Source organism: Colias croceus, chromosome 10 (assembly GCF_905220415.1).
Source record: "Colias croceus chromosome 10, ilColCroc2.1".
NCBI lineage: Eukaryota > Metazoa > Arthropoda > Insecta > Lepidoptera > Pieridae > Colias > Colias croceus.
In genome coordinates, this window is record NC_059546.1 from 5,600,632 (window position 1) to 5,627,665 (window position 27,034).

Here is a 27,034-nt window from a genome sequence, read left to right on the forward strand (position 1 = left end):
TTTAATATTGAAGCGACGCACACTGCACAGCGCCATAGCATAGTCGCCGACTCGCAATCCGTCGGGGCGGGTCGTCTCTGCTGTTTAATTCTTTATTACACTAATAATTCGTGTATTTTGATTCGAGTGTAGAGCGACCCGATACCTTACCCGACTGTAGTACTTAATTTCAAAATGTTGCACTTAAAAAATATCGCTAAGGCTGTTTCACCGCCTTTAAAAAATTCAATTCAAAATGAGGCAGTCACTAATATCCTCAAAATCGTACCTGCTGCAGTGAACGTCTCATGCCGATCATATGCGAGTCATGAAATTCCAGATAGGCTTAAAGATATACCCACCAGTGCAAACCCACGATTTTTCGACATGGTGGAGTATTTTTTCCACAGGGCGTGCCAAGTTATTGAAGACAAACTGGTTGAAGACATGAAATCCAGAGTCTCTATTGAAGAAAAAAAGAAGAAAGTAGCCGGTATCTTAAACATGATGCAGCCATGTGATCACATTATTGAAATACAATTCCCATTGAGACGCGATTCCGGTGATTATGAAATGATCCTAGGATACAGAGCTCAACATTCCTCACATAGGACCCCAACTAAAGGAGGTAAGTTAACTATTTCGTATTGATTTAATATTAATATTGCTTCTTACTTAACTCCCACATATAATTTGCGTGGGATCAGTAGTTATTGTTGTCGTAGTCTGATTATATACATATATTTATAGCATAGAAGACACGTGATTGTAGAATTCGCTGTTACGTATGTAGATAACCAAATTAACAGGACATAACCTGAAATATAAAAAAAAAGGATTACAGCTATTATCATAGTATTTTGGTAGTTAGATAGTTTGATTTTTAGTAGATTTAGATGCTTTTTATAGTAATTACGAATAAAATGTGATACATAGGTAGGTGATACATGAATGTTTCTCCTGCATTGTCTACCTGCTACTATTGATAAATGAATAAATAGGTGTGTGTGAAATAAATCAATTTAATCATTTCAATTTCCATTATAAATATAAAATTTATAACTTAGTAAGTTAAATTGTTTTTTTATTTTTATAAAAATAGACCTGAATAGGAGCACATCCGTAAAATTGTGGCCGTTTTTGTACACTGTTAATTTTCATTTTCCGTCTGTTAGGTAATAATGCGGCTATAAAACCGCAGTTGTTGAAAATTTTTTTGTCTTTAAAATTGAAAGGACTTATGTACTTAGAGTATTAAGTTTGACAAGTTTTTGTCGAAACTATTTTATTTGGGCAAAAACATGTTAGTTAGTTAATAATACATTTTAACTAACATACATATTTATATATATAAGTTGTGGGTACTTTTAAGTATTTTCAGTTTTCACATAGCCGCCTAGTACCTACATACCCAAATACTTACTTTTTATTCAAGATTCGCACAAATGTTAACGAAGAATTTTAGAACACAATAGTTTGATTGCTGGCCTCCTGTGGGCTGTGTCAGAAACAGGTTAAGCAAGATTATATAATTTTAATTATTGATCTTGATTTGAATTTGAAAATGTCTATAAAAACAAAAGCTTATAAAAATGTATGATTAGTATTTTTATTTCCGTACCTACCCAATAACAATTAAGTGAAAATAATAGAAAAGTTGACCTAGATGGGTAACAAAAATATAAAATAAGCTCATTCGTAATTGCTGAACTGCAAACTGCAGAGGAGAAGACTTTCTATTTTTGAAACGATCACATTGTTGTTTTGTTATTTTCGACTACTAATTAGTCAGTAGTAGAACATATTACGACGTTTTGATGAACGACGTTTGAATGATGATGAAGTTATACTAGGTCCTTCAAGCCCAATTTCGTGCAAGTTGCCTTAGACGATGATTCTTGTACGAATTTTGTCTCAAATCAAAGAGCATAGTTGATTTATTTACAGTCTTGAAGTACCTACAATCTACACCTACATTATAGTGCTGTTATATTAAGATAACCTACAGTACTGAGTGATCATCGATCAAGTTTCTGGCGTGTGTGATAAATTAGAGAAAGGTGGAAAGATCTTGAACTTCTTGAAGTACAGATTACTTTTCTCGTTGAGAAAATGGTGACGAATTCGGTCATTGGTTGTTTATGATTTGCTGGTAGCAATTGGCAACAAGGGGCGTGGTAGTGACGTTATCTTCCTCACGTAATTTACATAACTACGTGTAGGTATAGTATTAATTCTGACGCATTGAAAGTCACTCGTCCCTTATAGAAGCAGTGTTCAATAATTGAATGTATTTAAGAAAAAACAAGTCAGATGCTAAGTTTGTGAAAAATCACATTCTGATCTGATGGCTTTGCTTCCCTCATGATGATGATTCTAAAATTCCAAATCGAAGTATGTAGTGAAACGTGAAATATTTCGCTCAAGGAAATGAAACGATGAAGACGTACCTAGACTACGACTGAATTAAGTTTCATCTTCTTAGTAAACACGTACCTAGTTAATCTTAGCAATTTTGGAGAAAAAAACCTATAACCTGTAACAACCTGTAACCTGTAACAACCTGTAACAAACCTGTAACAAAATATTATTTGACCATAAATAATCAGGAATAGGTATATGAAAATGATAAAACTTATAAGTAGACAAGTTGAAATGAATAAACCAATATGTTCTCATTGATTAGTAGAGATGCATGTGAACTCGCACTGAACAGTTTAAAATAGACTCAATCGTCTTCAGTAGAGAACGTTAATTTTTATATGACACTTCAGATTTAAACATAGACATTTATAGTAGGTACCTATACTTTCGCGCCACAAACACATTTGATGTGAAAACAAAGCATACATATAAATGTTATATGTTTGCATTTATAATATAAGGATATGCTTATAATAAAGCAGAACTTTCAATCAGAATCGTTTTAAACTGTAGGTATTTAAAAATCGAGGATAAATCAATCCGATTCTCTTTTTTAGGGTTCCGTACCTCAAAAGGAAAAAAACGGAACCCTTATAGGATCACTTTGTTGTCCGTCTGTCCGTCCGTCCGTCCGTCTGTCAAGACCCTTTTTCTCAGGAACGCGTGGAGGTATGAAGCTGAAATTTATATCAATTACTCAGGTCTACTGTCCCTTGAAGTTGTGAAAAAATCAAATTTATAAGCCAACGCAATCAAAAGATACAGCCGTTTATGCCGCAAATTTTCGACACTTGCAAGGGAATCAAAACCTACAGGGTGCTTCCCGTGAACTCAGAATCTTGAAATTTGGTACGAACTACGAAGCAACGTCTTATAGCATAGATAAAGGAAAAATTACGAAAACCATAAATTTTTAGTTACATCACATAATATATATTTTTTTAATAATTTTAAACTTACTACCCATTTCCTCATAAACGCGTAGAGGTATTAAATTGAAATTCATACCAAATTATGGTATTAAATACGTAAGTAGTAAATAGGTATTAAATACGGAACCCTCGGTGCGCGAGTCCGACTCGCACTTGGCCGGTTTTTTTTGTGTTTTATCTCAGAACTTATGACTGGGTGAACGGATTTTCATGATTCTTATAATACGTATTTGAAACTTCTTGCCACCCGTGTAGCACCCTTTTTTGTCAATTTACAGGCAATTTAGTTTGTTTTACTATACTGATTTGTAATTCGAAATGCAACGAGCATTGTTAATTACAAAAGCTATTACTAATTATAGATATGTAGTTCAATATATGTAACACAAAATTCACTATTATAAAACACTATGTTAATAGGCTTAAGATTTTTTGATTATATAATGAAATAAAATAATAAAATTTTAAATGCCTGATCGATACCCCTACGAGGGTTCAGGCTATATATATAATATCTATTACACTGGCTAAGTGCGGGTTGGCAGACATGAAACATAATGTTTCCTCACGAACTTTTACTTCACCGTTCGAGCAGTGGTGGTGTTATCCATTTGCGCAGTTAAATTGAAAAAAGTCGAGTCTAGTATAGTCTCGAGCCTCCGACTTATCGATGTCAGAGGTCTTCACTACTCAGCCACCACTGCTGGATTATGAATTTTTATGAGATGGAAACTAGTTATTTTTTCTTAAAATAAGTACTTAAGTAGTTACTGTTATAAAATAAAATAACAGCAATTCTAATTTAACTTATAGACTAAACCTATTTTGATATAAAGTGAAACATTTGGTGACATTCACTGTAAAAATAGTACCGTAAGCTTGAGTTTTCTAATGTAGACAACTATAAATAGGCGGCATGGCCCCGATAGAATGGCACGGCAACGTTGAATCGTTTCAGTTGTTTTTTATAAAAACAAAATGGCATGAAATCACGATTCATGTTGGAAGTCATCATCCAACAAACAAACCACAATAATAAAATAATAAAAGTATTTAAATAAAAAACTAAGCAACTAACTTTTTGTCTGTATCACTTTTTGTATTCTGACTAGCGAGCTTCTTGTCCGATTTTTCTTAATAATTGAATAGCTATAATACCTTTATGCAAAACTGAGAACAAGTTTTTGAATGAGAACCTTACAGGACTTTAAGAATAAGGACGAGAATTAAACTAAATACCGATTAAATTGTTGGCAGGTATAAGATTCTCAACAGACGTGACAAGGGATGAGGTGAAAGCCCTTTCAGCTCTAATGACGTTCAAATGCGCATGCGTCGATGTACCATTTGGCGGTGCGAAGGCTGGAATCAAAATCAACCCCAAGGAATACTCTGAACATGAGTTGGAAAAAATCACGCGACGATTCACTCTGGAGCTCGCAAAGAAGGGTTTCATTGGTGAGTATTTACACGAGTAATTATTATAAGTAATATTTAAACAAGCATAGTAAGTAACGAAGTTATAAAATATTGATCTAAAAAATGAGTCAGCATCACAGTAAGTATCTCAAATTATAAAAAAAACACGGCAATTCGTCATGTTTCACAACAAGTAAGTAAGTATAGTATATTCTTCAGATGGCATAAAATGTACACTGTTGTATTTCAGACATTAATATTAAACTAATGATTATATGATAATTGAATATTTCTAGGTAACATTCCTTCGTCGTAGATACTAAAAGCGTAGTAATTTGCTCTGATTAAAAATAGAATGTCATAAATAAACACACTATTCGTATAGTAACAAGAGGTGTGGTTCTGACGCGCTTTACATCAATGTGTTGCATAACACTATCGTTTTCGTTTTCAGTTACATAATATTCCCTGAAACGAAATAAATAATACAGTACAATACAATTAATATATTTTGCTAAGTAAAGCAATCCTAACAAACAAAATAGTACTAACTCTAGTGTCACGTAGCCACACGCCTACTTAGTGACGTCATTGTTGTTATGCAAGTTACCTACTAAATGTTTTGATAAATATATGAACACTATATCAAATTTTAAACAAACAATTCTATCTCAAGATAAGAGTTCTCAAAAATGTTATGAATATAAGTACAACTGCGAGTGACCGAGTGTTTTGTTTCAGGCATTTAGCTCTTAGCAACGAACACTTTCATTTTATCCAAATCTCTTATTATACGTGATCAATCTTATATACGTCACTATCTTATTTTGGATAATCAGCTTATTTAATCTCTATGATATCCGATCGAATGACACATTATCAACAACATGTTGATGTTGATTGTTGACCACACAAATAGGTAGGTAGGTAAATCGTGATTACCTTAATGTTAACGTGACGATGAACAGCAAAATGATATCTTTGTAAATAGGTAGAGATTATCTACATTTATAACACAATCAATGAATTTACTTATCTTCTCAAACGGCAGTTTTTTAGTTTGCAATATTTGCACCCCTAACATGGTTAAGAAATAGAATTTATGTACCTATGTAGCAGCTCATAAAAAACCTTGAGGTAATTTTCAAATGGCGTCTATGAGAATAAATCCCTTTTCATTGTCAAACAATTTGAAGCCATACTTTAATGCAGCGCGTGCAGTTTTTTTTAACAAGATTCCTCTCTAATCGTATCTATCGAGTATCCTCGTGCAACATAGCGATCAAGTACTTACTTCATAAATCATACCTGATAAGTAAACAGCTCTTTAAGAGATACAAAGTCAATAACCTTTCCTAGATTATGCTGGCGTGTTGCAAATTGTCTATCAAGTTCACGCGAAACTAAATTGCACGTCGAAACATTAACGTAGGCTAAGATTGAAATAACATACCAAAAAAAACCACGGCGTTTACGACAAAATATGAATGACAGAATATGAATAATTGATCATTAACCACTCAATAATAATCACAATATGTGCTCCTGTATACATCTATACTTCACTATCATCACTACATAGTATAAAACAAAGTCGCTTTCTCTGTCCCTAATCCCTATGTCCCTATGTCCCTTTGTATGCTTAAATCTTTAAAACTACGCAACGGATTTTGATGCGGTTTTTTTAATGGATAGAGTTATTCAAGAGGAAGGTTTTAGTGTATAATTTATTAGGTTTTAGACAAAGCGGGCGAAGCCGCGGGCGTTAAGCTAGTAATATTATAAATCTGAAGAGTTTGTTTTTTTGTTTGAACGCGCTAGTCTCGGGAACTACTGGTCCGATTTGAAAAATTATTTCGGTGTTACATAGCCCACTCATCGAGGAAGGCTATATATCATCAAGCTAAGGAGCGCAGCTAGTTCTGAATAAATGTCGAAAACGTGTGGCTATAATAAAAATCGGGTGATATTAAAATAAGTAAGTACTGACGTCATACAGTTTAAAATGGTATTAGAAGTACAGTACCTACCTACATAATTAGAATGGAGGTAAATATTTCATAAAACCGCAATATTTTTATTGAATGCTATGGTTACTAAAGGATGGAAAGATTTAAATTGTAAACTAGCCAGCCACCATGGCTTCGCCCGTGGTGTACACACTGTACCTACCGCACACGCGTATAGCATTTAGGGATCACGTACATATCTAACGATGCAAGAAGTTTTATAATCGGTCCGTACAGTAGGTCGAAAGCTTAGCGCGTTCGAAAATAAATAAACTCTTTAGATTTATTACCTATTTGGCCTAGTAATAATATTTTGTGTAGGTACCTACTCCCTTCCATCACGTAGTAACTTTTTCTCTTCTGCTAAAGGGCCGGGCGTGGACGTGCCAGCCCCTGACATGGGTACCGGAGAACGTGAGATGTCCTGGATCGCCGACACATACGCCAAGACCGTCGGCTACCAAGACATCAACGCACACGCCTGTGTTACTGGCAAACCCATCAACCAGGTGAGTCATTTTACACAATATGGATTTTGAGTCTATTATGGTTTTGATAAGCCACTTGCCACAAATTTTAAAAAATATTGTGCAATAACGTACAAAATATGGTCTACCTATAGTTATCCTGTGACAGTAGTTTCATATTATGTTTTTAGGTACGTGTGATATGGGCATTATTTTGATTTTTTTTAAACCTGCTCCTTAAGAGCCCTTTGTACTGAAACTTTAGGCATTTTAGGCGCTGAGACGGCTCGCGACCGCGTTGCGCAGGAGCCGGCGCGGCATGAACTCCGGTGACCTATGAAGGCGGGCGATTACGCCACAGTATAAATAAATCAGTAGTTCGATTTTATTTGCTATCGTAGGAATGTTGTTGATAAATAAATTTACTACTTATCCTATACCATTAAACGAGCAATATTTGCATATTTATATATATCTATTTTGTTTGTATATTAATGAGTTCTCGAAAACGGCTCTAACGATTTTATAAAAGTTTCAATTTAAGGGTTTACAGGGACGAAAAATCGATCTAGCTAGGTCTCATGGAAATCGTTTTAGCCGTATTTCACGCACAAAGATTTACCCGCGCAATACGTTTCGTAATTTCACCGGTATTCTTATCACTACATAGTAAGTGTAAAACAAAGTCGCTTTCTCTGTCCCTTTGTACGCTTAAATCTTTGAAACTACGCAACGGATTTTGATGCGGTTTTTTTTAATAGATAGAGTGATTCAAGAGGAAGGTTTAAATGTATAATAACATCCATTAAATAGTGGAGAAGTACTGTTATTTTTGAGGTTTCTAATGTGATGTCGTAAAAAATTACATTTTTTCCGCTTACATTGCAAACGCAGGCTGAACCCTACGAGTTTTATCAAAATAATGTACTAAGTATTATACACATTGAAAAGGTCTACAGAAAAGTCCGCGATGGTATATGTCTATCTTTTATGGATAACCCACAATAACTTTTTTTGTCATTTACTTTTTACGACAAATAATGGCTAATTTTCGAAGCGATTTTAACCAATACAACATTAATCCTTAACCAATTAAATACCTTGAATACATTGTTCATTTAATAAAGATCTATATGGCCCTTTACACCGTATGATTTAAGTGAATATTTTCGAAGATATTACAGATTTAAAAATTGCGGGACGTAGCGTTTGCGGCGGTACCGGCCGCGGCCGGCCGCCCGGCTATATAATATTTTATACCAGTGCGAAGCCGGAGCGGGCCGCTATGTTTTTATATACAACGTTCACAGTTTTTCTGTAGTGTATTTAGTATCAGCATTGCACCCGTGTGAAACCGGGGCGGGTCGCTAGTAAAGAATATAGAAATAATTGTTACGTAGCCGAGCGGTTATAGTGTCGGTTCCGGTTTTTTCCATTCAACTACAAAATGATTAAAAAGATTGAAAATACTTCTTTATAATCATCAAAAAAATTAAAATAAAATTTGGGTGAAATTTTAATAATAAAGGAAAAAATAAACAATAACAAAAATTATTTTTATAGATTTATTTTATGAATAGTATTTATACATATATATTTAATAATTATTAATATAAGGCAGTTCAGTAAAGAAACGAATCTTCAATGGCGGCGCTTATCATTCCCTCTCGCTTACACACGGCCGTACGGTGTCTATGTCTAGTGTGATTACAGGCGCAAATTATCCCTTTTTGAAATTTTCGATATTATCCATAGAGGCGAAAGTATTGTTATTTTTACTGATTTTCGTTTTTATTTTTTTATATTATATGCAGGCGTTAGTAGAAGAAAATAGTAATGCAAATTCGGTGATTTACTAAATTTTATTAATTGATAATCATTGAATTCGTTTTGAAATAGCCTGTACTTTGTAATTTTTAGTGTATAAATAGATATTTATAAAATGTGGTGCTAATTTTTTTTTGTTTGTAATATATTATCCCGCTAACGCTATTGTATTTTCGTTGTTTTATTTCAAGTGAACACCCATACAATTTTGTCACGAACCGCCTCTGGTTGTTGCTCTAAGGTAAATTGTAAAATGAAAATAAAAATTATCATACTGATTTAGCTAGTCTGTTAAAATAGATAATATCTAATTATTCGAATATTTATTTTTTTATTGTAAATGGGAACTTATTAAATACTTACGCAATACACTTTCTGATCTTCTTCACTTTAGGTAAGCTTCTTTTCCTAATTTTGCATTTTTTATTCGCCATTTTAATTAAATCACAACTTACAAAAAGTATTTATTTACAAACACTGTTTAAAAAAAATAGGTTATTATTGTGTACTTCGATACGAGTATTTTTTTAAGTAATTTCTATATATTACACTTATTTTGAATAAACATAAATATTATATACGCAAACGGCGACTACAACGTGGTTGCGAGCAAAAATAGCACAGGTCCTCCTTCGATGACGTCCGGCTGGACTCTGTCGGCACTGGGGTGGTGCTCGCGAGTTGCAATTTACGTATTAAATTTTATATAGAAAAAAATAAGGGCTAAATTATAAATCTATCCAAAAATTTCCCTGTAAAACCTGATTAGTAAATGAAATGTAAAATTTTCATAAACATAGCGTTCCCCTAATTCTCATAAAACTGATTATGCTTTCAAAATCGATGTTACTTCTGAATTTTTTTTTATCGAGTGAAATGTTTAATATTGTGTTTCTATCCAAAAATTCCACTAGATCAAACGTTTATCTGTACTATATATTTTTTTAGGATTTTAAATATGATGATTTCTCTGAAAATAACATGATTTAGAAACATGAATTTCAATCCATGGCCCCTTAAGACGGTCTCCTTAATATAAAAGAGAATAATTATTATTAGTCGTATGAAAATAATCGCCTAGCAACTTGTGATATTATTATTATGGTTTTTATAATCTTATCAAAACTCAAACTAATTAATTTAATTAAGATTACACAGACGAGATACACTTGTTTTCCTTGTTTGGTCAAAATAAAATAAATTTTATTATCGTAGGTTAGTAAGAATTAAAATACAAACGAGAGTAGGTTTGAAGCCACATCCACAATTTAAGCAATTATATTTCAACATTTTGGGGAATGGGAAGTATTCTGACGACTATATTATAATGACAACAGTTCTGAAAACGTTAAAAAAAGTTGGCACGCAAATGCCTAGTTATTACCAGAATTTCTGTATGTAGGTTATGGTTGCTAGATCCCTATAGCTAGCTAATTAAATAATAAAAATCCGGAGTCCTTTTATACTATTCCTTACCCTTCCCAGTCCTTTCCTTCTTTCTCGTAAATCCTAGAGTAACTCTGAAAATGTTTATGGGTGGTGATGGTCGCTTACCACCAGGTGATTTTACAGCTCAGTTGTCTGCTCATACATAATGATTGTTTCTTTTGTCTAGGGTGGTATCCACGGAAGAGTATCAGCTACCGGCCGTGGTGTTTTCCACGGTCTCGAAAACTTCATCAATGAGGCCAATTACATGAGCATGATCGGTATGTATGCACACAGTATAGCAATCAGCCGATATCTTTAACTAATTATTTTGTAGAATTTACCATTTTTCGTAGTGTCTATCAATAAATTATATCGTACTTTTGTTTCATAAATTAACTAGTGCTATCAAATTGCCTATATGTATACATTTCTGTGGTGGATGCGTTTATTACAATGGTAGGTAATGAGCATTTTTGAATTTATTACTCATCATTTATCACAATATCACAATAGAATACCATATGAAATTTCATATCTCTTTTCCCTTGTAAGGTTCAATTTACTACTAAGTGATATCGTTATATGAATGTAATATACATATGCAAATTAAGATGACATGTCTTGTAAAACAAATGAAATGTCTCTAGGCACAACACCCGGCTGGGGTGGCAAGACATTCATCGTGCAAGGTTTCGGTAACGTGGGTCTGCACACGTGCCGTTACCTCGTCCGTGCGGGCGCCACTTGCATCGGTGTCATTGAGCACGACGGCGCCATCCACAACCCCGACGGTATCGACCCTAAGGTGAGTTTCTAGAACTTTCTACAATCTTGAATTTATATTTTTTCGTTTTTATGGCATTCAAATGCTTTATAAATATAAATTTATAAAGAATAGAAAAAATTCGATCACGAGGCGGGACTTGAACCCGCATCCTTCGCGCCATTCCGGGGCGGATGCCTAACCAACTCAGCCACTCGTGACCCGCCTGAGCAATCGAATTTATTCTATCCTTTCAGTTTTATGTGTCTTAAGGGACACATCGCGCGCCATCTATTGAGATGATTTAACAACCATCTCAACCAATATGAAGCACTTTTCAGTGAATACAATATTGTAACGATGGAACACGACCTTTTCTTGAATTTATATTTTTTCGTTTTTATGGCATTCAAATGCTTTATAAATATAAATTTATAAAGAATAGAAAAAATTCGATCACGAGGCGGGACTTGAACCCGCATCCTTCGCGCCATTCCGGGGCGGATGCCTAACCAACTCAGCCACTCGTGACCCGCCTGAGCAATCGAATTTATTCTATCCTTTCAGTTTTATGTGTCTTAAGGGACACATCGCGCGCCATCTATTGAGATGATTTAACAACCATCTCAACCAATATGAAGCACTTTTCAGTGAATACAATATTGTAACGATGGAACACGACCTTTTCTTGAATTTATATTTTTTCGTTTTTATGGCATTCAAATGCTTTATAAATATAAATTTATAAAGAATAGAAAAAATTCGATCACGAGGCGGGACTTGAACCCGCATCCTTCGCGCCATTCCGGGGCGGATGCCTAACCAACTCAGCCACTCGTGACCCGCCTGAGCAATCGAATTTATTCTATCCTTTCAGTTTTATGTGTCTTAAGGGACACATCGCGCGCCATCTATTGAGATGATTTAACAACCATCTCAACCAATATGAAGCACTTTTCAGTGAATACAATATTGTAACGATGGAACACGACCTTTTCTTGAATTTATATTTTTTCGTTTTTATGGCATTCAAATGCTTTATAAATATAAATTTATAAAGAATAGAAAAAATTCGATCACGAGGCGGGACTTGAACCCGCATCCTTCGCGCCATTCCGGGGCGGATGCCTAACCAACTCAGCCACTCGTGACCCGCCTGAGCAATCGAATTTATTCTATCCTTTCAGTTTTATGTGTCTTAAGGGACACATCGCGCGCCATCTATTGAGATGATTTAACAACCATCTCAACCAATATGAAGCACTTTTCAGTGAATACAATATTGTAACGATGGAACACGACCTTTTCTTGAATTTATATTTTTTCGTTTTTATGGCATTCAAATGCTTTATAAATATAAATTTATAAAGAATAGAAAAAATTCGATCACGAGGCGGGACTTGAACCCGCATCCTTCGCGCCATTCCGGGGCGGATGCCTAACCAACTCAGCCACTCGTGACCCGCCTGAGCAATCGAATTTATTCTATCCTTTCAGTTTTATGTGTCTTAAGGGACACATCGCGCGCCATCTATTGAGATGATTTAACAACCATCTCAACCAATATGAAGCACTTTTCAGTGAATACAATATTGTAACGATGGAACACGACCTTTTCTTGAATTTATATTTTTTCGTTTTTATGGCATTCAAATGCTTTATAAATATAAATTTATAAAGAATAGAAAAAATTCGATCACGAGGCGGGACTTGAACCCGCATCCTTCGCGCCATTCCGGGGCGGATGCCTAACCAACTCAGCCACTCGTGACCCGCCTGAGCAATCGAATTTATTCTATCCTTTCAGTTTTATGTGTCTTAAGGGACACATCGCGCGCCATCTATTGAGATGATTTAACAACCATCTCAACCAATATGAAGCACTTTTCAGTGAATACAATATTGTAACGATGGAACACGACCTTTTCTTGAATTTATATTTTTTCGTTTTTATGGCATTCAAATGCTTTATAAATATAAATTTATAAAGAATAGAAAAAATTCGATCACGAGGCGGGACTTGAACCCGCATCCTTCGCGCCATTCCGGGGCGGATGCCTAACCAACTCAGCCACTCGTGACCCGCCTGAGCAATCGAATTTATTCTATCCTTTCAGTTTTATGTGTCTTAAGGGACACATCGCGCGCCATCTATTGAGATGATTTAACAACCATCTCAACCAATATGAAGCACTTTTCAGTGAATACAATATTGTAACGATGGAACACGACCTTTTCTTGAATTTATATTTTTTCGTTTTTATGGCATTCAAATGCTTTATAAATATAAATTTATAAAGAATAGAAAAAATTCGATCACGAGGCGGGACTTGAACCCGCATCCTTCGCGCCATTCCGGGGCGGATGCCTAACCAACTCAGCCACTCGTGACCCGCCTGAGCAATCGAATTTATTCTATCCTTTCAGTTTTATGTGTCTTAAGGGACACATCGCGCGCCATCTATTGAGATGATTTAACAACCATCTCAACCAATATGAAGCCCTTTTCAGTGAATACAATATTGTAACGATGGAACACGACCTTTTCTTGAATTTATATTTTTTCGTTTTTATGGCATTCAAATGCTTTATAAATATAAATTTATAAAGAATAGAAAAAATTCGATCACGAGGCGGGACTTGAACCCGCATCCTTCGCGCCATTCCGGGGCGGATGCCTAACCAACTCAGCCACTCGTGACCCGCCTGAGCAATCGAATTTATTCTATCCTTTCAGTTTTATGTGTCTTAAGGGACACATCGCGCGCCATCTATTGAGATGATTTAACAACCATCTCAACCAATATGAATATTTAAATATATATATAATATTTTTCTATTCTTTATAAATTTATATTTATAAAGCATTTGAATGCCATAAAAACGAAAAAATATAAATTCAAGAAAAGGTCGTGTTCCATCGTTACAATATTGTATTCACTGAAAAGTGCTTCATATTGGTTGAGATGGTTGTTAAATCATCTCAATAGATGGCGCGCGATGTGTCCCTTAAGACACATAAAACTGAAAGGATAGAATAAATTCGATTGCTCAGGCGGGTCACGAGTGGCTGAGTTGGTTAGGCATCCGCCCCGGAATGGCGCGAAGGATGCGGGTTCAAGTCCCGCCTCGTGATCGAATTTTTTCTATTCTTTATAAATTTATATTTATAAAGCATTTGAATGCCATAAAAACGAAAAAATATAAATTCAAGAAAAGGTCGTGTTCCATCGTTACAATATTGTATTCACTGAAAAGTGCTTCATATTGGTTGAGATGGTTGTTAAATCATCTCAATAGATGGCGCGCGATGTGTCCCTTAAGACACATAAAACTGAAAGGATAGAATAAATTCGATTGCTCAGGCGGGTCACGAGTGGCTGAGTTGGTTAGGCATCCGCCCCGGAATGGCGCGAAGGATGCGGGTTCAAGTCCCGCCTCGTGATCGAATTTTTTCTATTCTTTATAAATTTATATTTATAAAGCATTTGAATGCCATAAAAACGAAAAAATATAAATTCAAGAAAAGGTCGTGTTCCATCGTTACAATATTGTATTCACTGAAAAGTGCTTCATATTGGTTGAGATGGTTGTTAAATCATCTCAATAGATGGCGCGCGATGTGTCCCTTAAGACACATAAAACTGAAAGGATAGAATAAATTCGATTGCTCAGGCGGGTCACGAGTGGCTGAGTTGGTTAGGCATCCGCCCCGGAATGGCGCGAAGGATGCGGGTTCAAGTCCCGCCTCGTGATCGAATTTTTTCTATTCTTTATAAATTTATATTTATAAAGCATTTGAATGCCATAAAAACGAAAAAATATAAATTCAAGAAAAGGTCGTGTTCCATCGTTACAATATTGTATTCACTGAAAAGTGCTTCATATTGGTTGAGATGGTTGTTAAATCATCTCAATAGATGGCGCGCGATGTGTCCCTTAAGACACATAAAACTGAAAGGATAGAATAAATTCGATTGCTCAGGCGGGTCACGAGTGGCTGAGTTGGTTAGGCATCCGCCCCGGAATGGCGCGAAGGATGCGGGTTCAAGTCCCGCCTCGTGATCGAATTTTTTCTATTCTTTATAAATTTATATTTATAAAGCATTTGAATGCCATAAAAACGAAAAAATATAAATTCAAGAAAAGGTCGTGTTCCATCGTTACAATATTGTATTCACTGAAAAGTGCTTCATATTGGTTGAGATGGTTGTTAAATCATCTCAATAGATGGCGCGCGATGTGTCCCTTAAGACACATAAAACTGAAAGGATAGAATAAATTCGATTGCTCAGGCGGGTCACGAGTGGCTGAGTTGGTTAGGCATCCGCCCCGGAATGGCGCGAAGGATGCGGGTTCAAGTCCCGCCTCGTGATCGAATTTTTTCTATTCTTTATAAATTTATATTTATAAAGCATTTGAATGCCATAAAAACGAAAAAATATAAATTCAAGAAAAGGTCGTGTTCCATCGTTACAATATTGTATTCACTGAAAAGTGCTTCATATTGGTTGAGATGGTTGTTAAATCATCTCAATAGATGGCGCGCGATGTGTCCCTTAAGACACATAAAACTGAAAGGATAGAATAAATTCGATTGCTCAGGCGGGTCACGAGTGGCTGAGTTGGTTAGGCATCCGCCCCGGAATGGCGCGAAGGATGCGGGTTCAAGTCCCGCCTCGTGATCGAATTTTTTCTATTCTTTATAAATTTATATTTATAAAGCATTTGAATGCCATAAAAACGAAAAAATATAAATTCAAGAAAAGGTCGTGTTCCATCGTTACAATATTGTATTCACTGAAAAGTGCTTCATATTGATTGAGATGGTTGTTAAATCATCTCAATAGATGGCGCGCGATGTGTCCCTTAAGACACATAAAACTGAAAGGATAGAATAAATTCGATTGCTCAGGCGGGTCACGAGTGGCTGAGTTGGTTAGGCATCCGCCCCGGAATGGCGCGAAGGATGCGGGTTCAAGTCCCGCCTCGTGATCGAATTTTTTCTATTCTTTATAAATTTATATTTATAAAGCATTTGAATGCCATAAAAACGAAAAAATATAAATTCAAGAAAAGGTCGTGTTCCATCGTTACAATATTGTATTCACTGAAAAGTGCTTCATATTGGTTGAGATGGTTGTTAAATCATCTCAATAGATGGCGCGCGATGTGTCCCTTAAGACACATAAAACTGAAAGGATAGAATAAATTCGATTGCTCAGGCGGGTCACGAGTGGCTGAGTTGGTTAGGCATCCGCCCCGGAATGGCGCGAAGGATGCGGGTTCAAGTCCCGCCTCGTGATCGAATTTTTTCTATTCTTTATAAATTTATATTTATAAAGCATTTGAATGCCATAAAAACGAAAAAATATAAATTCAAGAAAAGGTCGTGTTCCATCGTTACAATATTGTATTCACTGAAAAGTGCTTCATATTGGTTGAGATGGTTGTTAAATCATCTCAATAGATGGCGCGCGATGTGTCCCTTAAGACACATAAAACTGAAAGGATAGAATAAATTCGATTGCTCAGGCGGGTCACGAGTGGCTGAGTTGGTTAGGCATCCGCCCCGGAATGGCGCGAAGGATGCGGGTTCAAGTCCCGCCTCGTGATCGAATTTTTTCTATTCTTTATAAATTTATATTTATAAAGCATTTGAATGCCATAAAAACGAAAAAATATAAATTCAAGAAAAGGTCGTGTTCCATCGTTACAATATTGTATTCACTGAAAAGTGCTTCATATTGGTTGAGATGGTTGTTAAATCATCTCAATAGATGGCGCGCGATGTGTCCCTTAAGACACATAAAACTGAAAGGATAGAATAAATTCGATTGCTCAGGCGGGTCACGAGTGGCTGAGTTGGTTAGGCATCCGCCCCGGAATGGCGCGAAGGATGCGGGTTCAAGTCCCGCCTCGTGATCGAATTTTTTCTATTCTTTATAAATTTATATTTATAAAGCATTTGAATGCCATAAAAACGAAAAAATATAAATTCAAGAAAAGGTCGTGTTCCATCGTTACAATATTGTATTCACTGAAAAGTGCTTCATATTGGTTGAGATGGTTGTTAAATCATCTCAATAGATGGCGCGCGATGTGTCCCTTAAGACACATAAAACTGAAAGGATAGAATAAATTCGATTGCTCAGGCGGGTCACGAGTGGCTGAGTTGGTTAGGCATCCGCCCCGGAATGGCGCGAAGGATGCGGGTTCAAGTCCCGCCTCGTGATCGAATTTTTTCTATTCTTTATAAATTTATATTTATAAAGCATTTGAATGCCATAAAAACGAAAAAATATAAATTCAAGAAAAGGTCGTGTTCCATCGTTACAATATTGTATTCACTGAAAAGTGCTTCATATTGGTTGAGATGGTTGTTAAATCATCTCAATAGATGGCGCGCGATGTGTCCCTTAAGACACATAAAACTGAAAGGATAGAATAAATTCGATTGCTCAGGCGGGTCACGAGTGGCTGAGTTGGTTAGGCATCCGCCCCGGAATGGCGCGAAGGATGCGGGTTCAAGTCCCGCCTCGTGATCGAATTTTTTCTATTCTTTATAAATTTATATTTATAAAGCATTTGAATGCCATAAAAACGAAAAAAAATATAAATTCAAGAAAAGGTCGTGTTCCATCGTTACAATATTGTATTCACTGAAAAGTGCTTCATATTGGTTGAGATGGTTGTTAAATCATCTCAATAGATGGCGCGCGATGTGTCCCTTAAGACACATAAAACTGAAAGGATAGAATAAATTCGATTGCTCAGGCGGGTCACGAGTGGCTGAGTTGGTTAGGCATCCGCCCCGGAATGGCGCGAAGGATGCGGGTTCAAGTCCCGCCTCGTGATCGAATTTTTTCTATTCTTTATAAATTTATATTTATAAAGCATTTGAATGCCATAAAAACGAAAAAATATAAATTCAAGAAAAGGTCGTGTTCCATCGTTACAATATTGTATTCACTGAAAAGTGCTTCATATTGGTTGAGATGGTTGTTAAATCATCTCAATAGATGGCGCGCGATGTGTCCCTTAAGACACATAAAACTGAAAGGATAGAATAAATTCGATTGCTCAGGCGGGTCACGAGTGGCTGAGTTGGTTAGGCATCCGCCCCGGAATGGCGCGAAGGATGCGGGTTCAAGTCCCGCCTCGTGATCGAATTTTTTCTATTCTTTATAAATTTATATTTCTACAATCTTCTTAAACCGGCGCCATTGGGCATGACGGCGCCATGCATAATCCGGACGGTATCTACCTTAAGGTGAACTTCTAGAACATCGGATAGAACCCTCTAGAATCTTCTTATGCCGCCCAGACTATATTGATCCTAAAGTTAGCTTCTAGAACCTTTGAGAATTGTCATGCATCCGTGTGAGCACGACGTGAGCATGACGGTGCCATCAGCAGTACCGGCGGTGAGATGAGCTCCTAGAATGTTCTAGAACATTCATGCATTGTCAAAATTTTGAGGAGAAATTGTGCGTGTTTCTTTCGGATAATTATAATATTATTTTCATTGAGTACAATATGTTTCGTACCTATAAAATTTACAAGCTTTTTTTTTCATGTTGGTGGACTTTTCTGAATCTTTCAAAAACGCGCAGAAATTTTGGTCGTAGTCTTTTGATTTTTCTAGCCTAATTTAATTTATATCTATTTAGCTCCTAAGTTTTTTGGGTTATGCTAACGAACGTTTAGTACGTTAAAATTTTCATAATATTTTACAAAACAAACAATTTCTACATTTATCTTGTTTAACTTCTATCGTATTCATGTCCACATAATAATATACCTATGTTATCGCGTTTCATATGATAGATACCTATTTATGCAAACTGTTGTTTTTGACTCTGTTATAAATTACCTAATTACTCGAGTAGCATCAGTACATTTCACATCACATCTTAATATTATAATATATAAATCTCGTGTCACAATGTTTGTCTTCAATGGACTCCTAAACCACTTAACCGATTATAATAAAATTCGCACACCATGTGCAGAATGATCCAACTTGAGAGATAGGATAGTTTAAATCTCAAATCGTTTTAGAGAAAGCGGGCGAAGCCGCGGGCGGTAAGCTAGTTTATTATAGTTATTAGTACAATTCATATTTAAATATAATGGTTATAAAATGGACACAATGAATAAAATTAAGTCATGCGGTAATTTGTGTTTAATAAATTTGACCTCAATTACAGTAACAGTGCACATAAATTTATTAATTAAGTGAAGTAGGTACGAATATTCAAACTAAGTAGGTAATAATTGAGCTTTTTTTTACTAACATCAAAATCTTTTTTATTAATTGTGTTATCAAAAAACATAATTAAATTAATCCTTAATTATGATATTACAGCACCATTGATAGGATATTTATCAATTTAAAAATAATCATTAGTTATAGGTATCGATTATTATGTAACGTAGGTAAACTTTCCTCTAATCATGTAATTACCATGCAACTTGTAACACATTATTTAATGCATAAAATTTAAAATTAATTAGAATTTTTTAAATTTAAATATAGCAATAATAGCAGCTAGATTTTCCGCCCTTGAAAATATACACATCATAATATTATGTGTTACGAGTAGGTATAATAATTTTTTTGCTTTTGAAATTGTGAGTATTTATCTACAATTTATTTTATTTTTCAAGCTTTAAAATTAATGTGCGTAATAATAGGTAATGTGGGATGGAACGGAAAATATTAAACTCAAACATTAATTTATGTAAGACTTCTTTACATTAGTTAGGGGGATTAGGGCACTGGCTCTTAATTCTTCAACCGCCAATTTATTCTGATCCAAAGTATCTGCTCATAGTCAATTGACTGATCGCAGATGATTATAATAAAAAAAAAATTAAGACTTCTTATTAGTAAGTACGGAAAGTAGTTTATACTTTCCGTAATCCGTACCTACTTACTAGGACTAAAGACTGGACTAGGAACACAAATAACATTTTAAACGACGCAGATGTATTTACATTAGGTAGGTATGTCAATGATTACATGAGTTGTATAAATAGGTAGGTAGGTACATAGTTACATTGTTGTTTGTGAATTCGTGAGAGGCCGTATGGGAGACTTTTGGCTGATTAAATGATCAGCAGATAATAATATGATGAGTATGAATCTATTAATTATAAAGCATTTGAATGCTATAAAATTAAGCATCTAAATTTAATAAAAACAAATTCGATACTTATATAATATTACTAGCAGTTGTTCCCCGCGGTTTCACCCGCGTTGCTGCGCTCCTGTTGGTCTTAGCTTGTGGATATTATATAGCCTATAGCCTTCCTCGATAAATCGGCTATCTAACAGTCTATCACCGAAATAATTTTGCAAATCGGACCAGTAGTTCCCGAGAGTAGCGCGTTCAAACAAACAAACTCTTTAGCTTTAAAGATGAGCCACGATGATTGATGCCACTATAATAATAATTAAATCAATGAAATATTGGAAACATGAGATAGAAAGTTATAGAGGGCCCTCAAAGCGGCTGATAACTTTATTCAATTTCATTAGAAGTACCTACCTACGGTCTAACTACTGATATCGAACAGCTGTTTGTTATCGTATTTTATTATGTTTTATGGCAATAAATTAATAAATTGTGCTCTAATTAGGAGTTCACGCAAAACTTCTTGTCACAAAGACATGCGGTTGCCGGGAAAAGTATTACAGAATTTTTATAACTACCTACATATCATTATGAATTATGATATGTAATTAATTAAATTTGTATTTAGATGTCGCACCTAGGTACCTAGTTACCTGTTTAATGTACCTAAGTACCTACCTAGATGGGATGTAATTATGAAATTAAAACTTGAGCACTAATATTATTCGTAACCAGTTTAGATTATTCTGGTTCATACATATCTGCATACATTGAACTTACGATAAAATTATATTAATTAATTAATTATACTATCTATTATTAACCTTGTTGCGTATACGCGAATCACGCATGCGAAAAACGTGACCAATGCAACTGGACAACAAACAGTAAAATATTGTCTTTGACTAAGTTTACTTAACTTGTGTTGTTGGCTCTTTATTATAAAGACAAATATTTTTCGCTACATTCGTGCGTATTAGAACTAATAATTTCCGATAAATAGTTAGGTATATAATCACTGTTAAACAGCTGATATAAATAAGTATGACTTTTAAACAGTTCTAAAATTTTGCAAACCCAGTCAAGGTTTTAAAAACACCATCACAAAACAAATAAAAAATACATACATATCAGGGTGAATGTTAAATGGTTAAAAGGTGTCGTGATAACAGAAAACATATCAATAAAAATCACGCTTATCAACTTTTTTTCATTATAACAGAGTTTATTTCAATTTCTGAATTAGATTATTCTTAATCAAGGCCACCCATAATTTTATCATCATATGAATTTACCTATCTTTGAATTGCACTTGCACATCACTAGCTCTTTTGACAGTTTTTGGTGAAGAAATGAGTACCTACCATCGATTTCAGGTACGGTCTACATAAAATTTAATAATATTGTGGATACAAAATTTAAGGCGTAGGTACAGTGCGACACAAAAGAGATGACAAAAAATGAGGGCGCCGCCGTCGCTCATATAGCAACACTGATACTGCGACGCAAGCAATCTTGATACCATAGAATAAAAATCAAAAAAATAAAAAGTAATAAATACCGCGATTTAAAGTTGTTTCATTCATCATCGTGTAAATTTAAGACAAAAATACATTAGTATTTTAAATGACCTACCTAGGTCAAATTTTACTTAAATGTATTTGGAATTAGTTTATAGAAATCGGTCAAGCCATTTAGACTGCAGAGGCGCACATAGAATCAAACATACGAACAAACAAACACACATACATACAGCTCAAACCTAAGGCTCAAACACATTACGCTCCTTCTGGGTCCGTCAAGTAAAAAAAACAAGGTGATTTGAAAACTACATATTTTTATTTATTTTTAGTAGATATTCTCCTTCATTTTTACTCCCTTGCTCCACTATCCTGCGTACTGTGCTTTCAGAAACCCCTATAACAAACGAATTAAGACGAATAAAATCAAATAGTACATTTAACATATTTATTTAGTAGCTTAAAACTATTTTTTTTTTATGTCGGAGGCCAAGACTCACTTTAGATCCCTGCGTCCACTCTAGTAAGTAGCAAGTAAGGATTCATAGATAGCTGTATGAAAATAGTTATCACTATAGGTACTATTTAAGGCTGGTTGGATTGGATATAACTTCTTGACTCAAATTGTGCTGGTCGCACTATAAAAACTAGTTTTTGTTTACATACAAATAACCTCAAATTAAATTTCAAAAACGTAATAATCGCCATAGATACGTACATTAAACACTCGTCACTAATGGAATATTCTATTTTACGTAGTACTGAGCAAAAATAAATGGAATCTCACCGGTATAATCTGCTGTAGGTACGTCTGTAAACGTTTTCCAAATATTTTTCTCGTTTTTCAGCTTGAAATTATGAGAAACACCGAATGAAAACTTTATATATGGCATCACGGACACCGCTACGTTTAACCTTTTTCATGATTTCTCCTTTTTGAGTAAATTTCTTGTTTAAAATAACAATTTTATCTCAACTTCACCAAATAAACAACAAATTTTTATTCAACTTGACAGCTGCATTGATAATTCAGGGTTGCCAGATAATGAAAAAAAAATTAGTTCCAAATTAATTAATTTCATCTCTTTTATGTCGCACTGTATGTTATCGTAATTCAAATGTCGAATATGGCATAAGCAATTCGATACTACTTATCTTTGTTTTAAATTATTTGTTTGCAACGACTTATGTGAGTTCCAACTTCCACTATTAAATTTTAATTCTTTCCAGGCTCTCGAAGACTACAGGATCGAGAACGGTACGATCGTCGGGTTCCCCGGCGCTAAGCCCTACGAGGGAGAGAACATGCTGTACGAAAAGTGCGACATCCTTGTCCCAGCTGCTGTTGAACAGGTCATCCACAAGGAGAACGCTCACAAGATCCAAGCTAAGGTAAGCATAGGACATAGAGTCTATGTGTATATTGGGTATTAGGCATAGACAATTAACTAAAACCCAGTAGGTACAAATTGTGATATACATATGGAGACGACACCGCCTACATCACTTATGTTCCGCTCAACATACGCCATATGGCGTAACTGCACGCTCATTTTTAATTTTTTTTAAAGTGAAACGCATCAAATATGCCTTCGTGTGTGTTACGATATTGCACAAATAATACAAATAATACGGAAAAGTGCAAAGGAATAACTTTCATCGGTAAGTACCTAACTAGATAATAATTTTTAAAACTTAGAGCAAAAAAATGGCGCAGACTTTGTTCGTGGTGTCTCCTCCATACGTAGTAATATTAGGTATCTCATTGTAGGTACATAACATTCTGAATATAACATACAAAAGGGGCCATTTTCAGACCCATGTGCACGAAATATTATAAAAGGATATAATTTTAGAAACTAGTCAAGATATGATAATCATTACACTGAACACTGTTTTGCTTGCATTGAAATTGTTAACTGAGATTCATTTTTGATTAGATATGCTTTATCTAATTTCTGAGATACTTTGAGAAACCCTTATTTTTTTATTGATTTCATGCGTAGTTAACTAGTCTACCCTCATAATATAACGTACTTAATCAATTAAATCTAGTTGTAATCACATAGGGGACTTTAAAAATAGCTGCAAATTTTTCACTAAATGACTGCATTTAACAAAGCAACAGTAATGTTCCTATCTAGAACATCGACTGTAGACACAAGTCCTAATTGGCTAATTTCCAACTTACTTTGTATTTTTAACATAGATCATTGCTCTCGGTTATTGATGTACTTTGTAGTAAGTTCAAATGTACAGAAATGAATAATTTGTTACACGTATTAAAGGTAAAAAGAAACATAAATTGGTAATTATTATGAATACATTAGCTCATCATAATTACACCATGATTACTTTACCTATTATGTAAATGATCAATAAATGTAGGATATAATTTGGGACCATTAGCACATAGGAATGTAACTTATATCTTATTAATTACCTTATCATAATATATTATTACCATTATGATCAACATAGTACCATAAATTCAACAATGATATAAATTATATATCGTGTAAATTCTATGGTCGTCACTACGTCTATCATTTATTTATTTAGACCGTTTTATATTTAATCCCATTCTACTCCCATTTACCATTTACTTACTTTACGTACCTAAATTATCACCCAATATTCCACCATACAGATAAACCAACCATGTTATCAATAAGTTAACCATGTACACTTACTAATTTATATCCCACTAGTGGTCTGCCCCGGCTTCGCCCGTGGTACATATTTCGCAATAAAAGGTAGCCTATGTCCTTTCTCGGGTATCAAAAAATCTCAATACCAAATTTCATGAAATATGAAATGTTCTGTAGTTTAGGCGTGATTGAGTAACAGACAGACAGACAGAGTTACTTTCGCATTTATAATATTAAGTATGGATTATAAATCTACCATCCTATCCATTATCAGTCCACAATAATTTACCAAAAAAATTATTATTATTAGATAATCGCGGAAGCCGCCAACGGGCCAACAACCCCCGCAGCTGACAAGATCCTCATCGACCGCAACATCCTGGTGATCCCGGACCTGTACATCAACGCGGGTGGTGTGACCGTGTCCTTCTTCGAGTGGCTCAAGAACCTTAACCATGTGTCGTACGGAAGGTTGACCTTCAAGTACGAGAGGGAGTCTAACTACCATCTTTTGGGTAAGTAATTTTTTCTATTATTTGATGAAATAATGGTAGGACTGAAGAATATAATGTTCTTGCTGTCTCTAATTTCCACATATTTCATAGAGAAACTTGTATTGTAATATATTTCTGCTCATACGGACACCCGATACTTATTCCTACCGCAGTTTTAAGGTTCATAATTTATTACATAGTCTCCCTCGACTATTCAAACATTTAAAGGGATTTTTTCCTAAAATATAGGCGTTAACATTTAAACTGTCAATCGGAGTTTTAATCAATATCTTGCTATTTTGTTTTTAACAAAATATTCGCTATAATATCCTATAATTATAATATTATTTCACAGAGTCCGTTCAAGAGTCGTTGGAGCGTCGTTTCGGTCGCGTAGGTGGACGCATCCCGGTGACTCCGTCGGAATCGTTCCAAAAACGCATCTCTGGTGCCTCCGAGAAGGACATCGTGCACTCCGGTCTTGACTACACCATGGAGCGCTCTGCTAGAGTATGTGTTACCTCATATATTATGTTTTCTTAAAAAAATACGTTAATACATCTCATCGTGCAGATTATAGTTTTAATCGTTATATTTTTTTGTTATTACTACACTCAAAAACTTCTAACATCGTACGGCAATAATTGTTAATAAAAATTCTCCATCTTATCCCAATAAATTAATAATCAATCTTTAATTTATTTCTAAAATAGCACAATATTCTTAAACGCAATATTTGTATTTTATTTTATATAATATGGTATCCATTTATAAATGTATGTGCTTGTTATAGGCTATCATGAAGACTGCCATGAAATTCAACCTTGGCTTGGACCTGAGAACGGCGGCGTACGCCAACTCCATCGAGAAGATCTTCACAACTTACGCCGACGCCGGTCTCGCTTTCTAATTAATTCTATTCACATTAATAAGAATTTCAAGTATTGTCTGCATTTTAAAGACTCCCATTTAGCCCCCTATGCACTTGAGTCATTACTCATAAGACATTATATACACAGTATTGTATTTCTTGAAATCATGGCTTTTATACTTTTAACTTGTTGTTTATCTTTTAAGTAAAAATGTGATTTTCCAACTGTAATGTCTTGGTTTTCGAAATAAATTGTTTTTTCCGTTACAATGCGTTTTATTTTAAAATAAATCGATGACATGTAGGTACCTATTTTAAATAATTAAAATATTTCCCAATACACGAAAATCCTTGTCACTTTTGTATATCTACAATGATCTACAATAAAATGCGTACCTACCTATCTATATTATTTCTAAACTTAGGGCGTATTCAGAAAGAAAGCTTGAAACTTATAAGCGCTTATCGGCGCTTGTCAGGCGCCATATAAAATTTGTTTTAGTCTGCTTCAACGAACCATCGTTGACAAGCGCCGATAAGCGCATATAAGTTTCAAGCTTTCTTTCTGAATACGCCCTTAGAGTTTAAATTTAAAAAGAAGGTTGGATGGATGTTTTATGGTATCGCTTCAAACTAAATGACGCGATATAATTGGTTCATTACAAACACATTCCTCGCTACACATCCTCGCACATTGATGGAAAAGCACCAAAGAGTAAAGTAATTTATGAAAAGCACCCTAAGGGAATGAATTAAATTGTAGCTTGCATGAAACACGCAATGTTTTCGCCTCAGAGCAATAAACCTAGGTTTATTGCTCTGAGGTTTTCGCACTTGCTCTATAGTATTATAAATCCAAAGATGTGTGTCGTTGTGGTCGTTGCCTTTATTTCGCAACTGAGCCATTGTGTCTCATCACTGTCTGATGGTGCATTTCCACAATCGAGCGAGAAGCGAGGCGAATATATCGAACGATCATGACGTGTACACGCTATTTGCATCACAGATTAAGTATTAGTTACTAGCAAGTTACTACGTCTTTGCCCTTGAGCTGTGAGTGAGCACACCTTGAGATTGGCGTATTAGTTTGTTACCTGTGGTGTT

At 35.0% G+C, this 27,034-nt stretch overlaps 1 protein-coding gene across 1 annotated transcript; it reads left to right on the top strand.

Annotated features, from left to right (window-relative positions):
* Window positions 1-28: 28 nt before the first annotated feature.
* LOC123694964 (glutamate dehydrogenase, mitochondrial) lies at window positions 29-26,197 on the top strand. The gene is made up of 9 exons (XM_045640610.1): window positions 29-607; window positions 4,593-4,793; window positions 7,133-7,272; window positions 10,673-10,766; window positions 11,136-11,293; window positions 23,145-23,306; window positions 24,876-25,080; window positions 25,415-25,569; window positions 25,853-26,197. The coding sequence occupies exons 1-9, from the start codon at window positions 175-177 to the stop codon at window positions 25,967-25,969; spliced, it is 1,665 nt and encodes a 554-aa protein (XP_045496566.1). The 5' UTR covers window positions 29-174; the 3' UTR covers window positions 25,970-26,197.
* The last annotated feature ends 837 nt before the right edge of the window (window positions 26,198-27,034 follow it).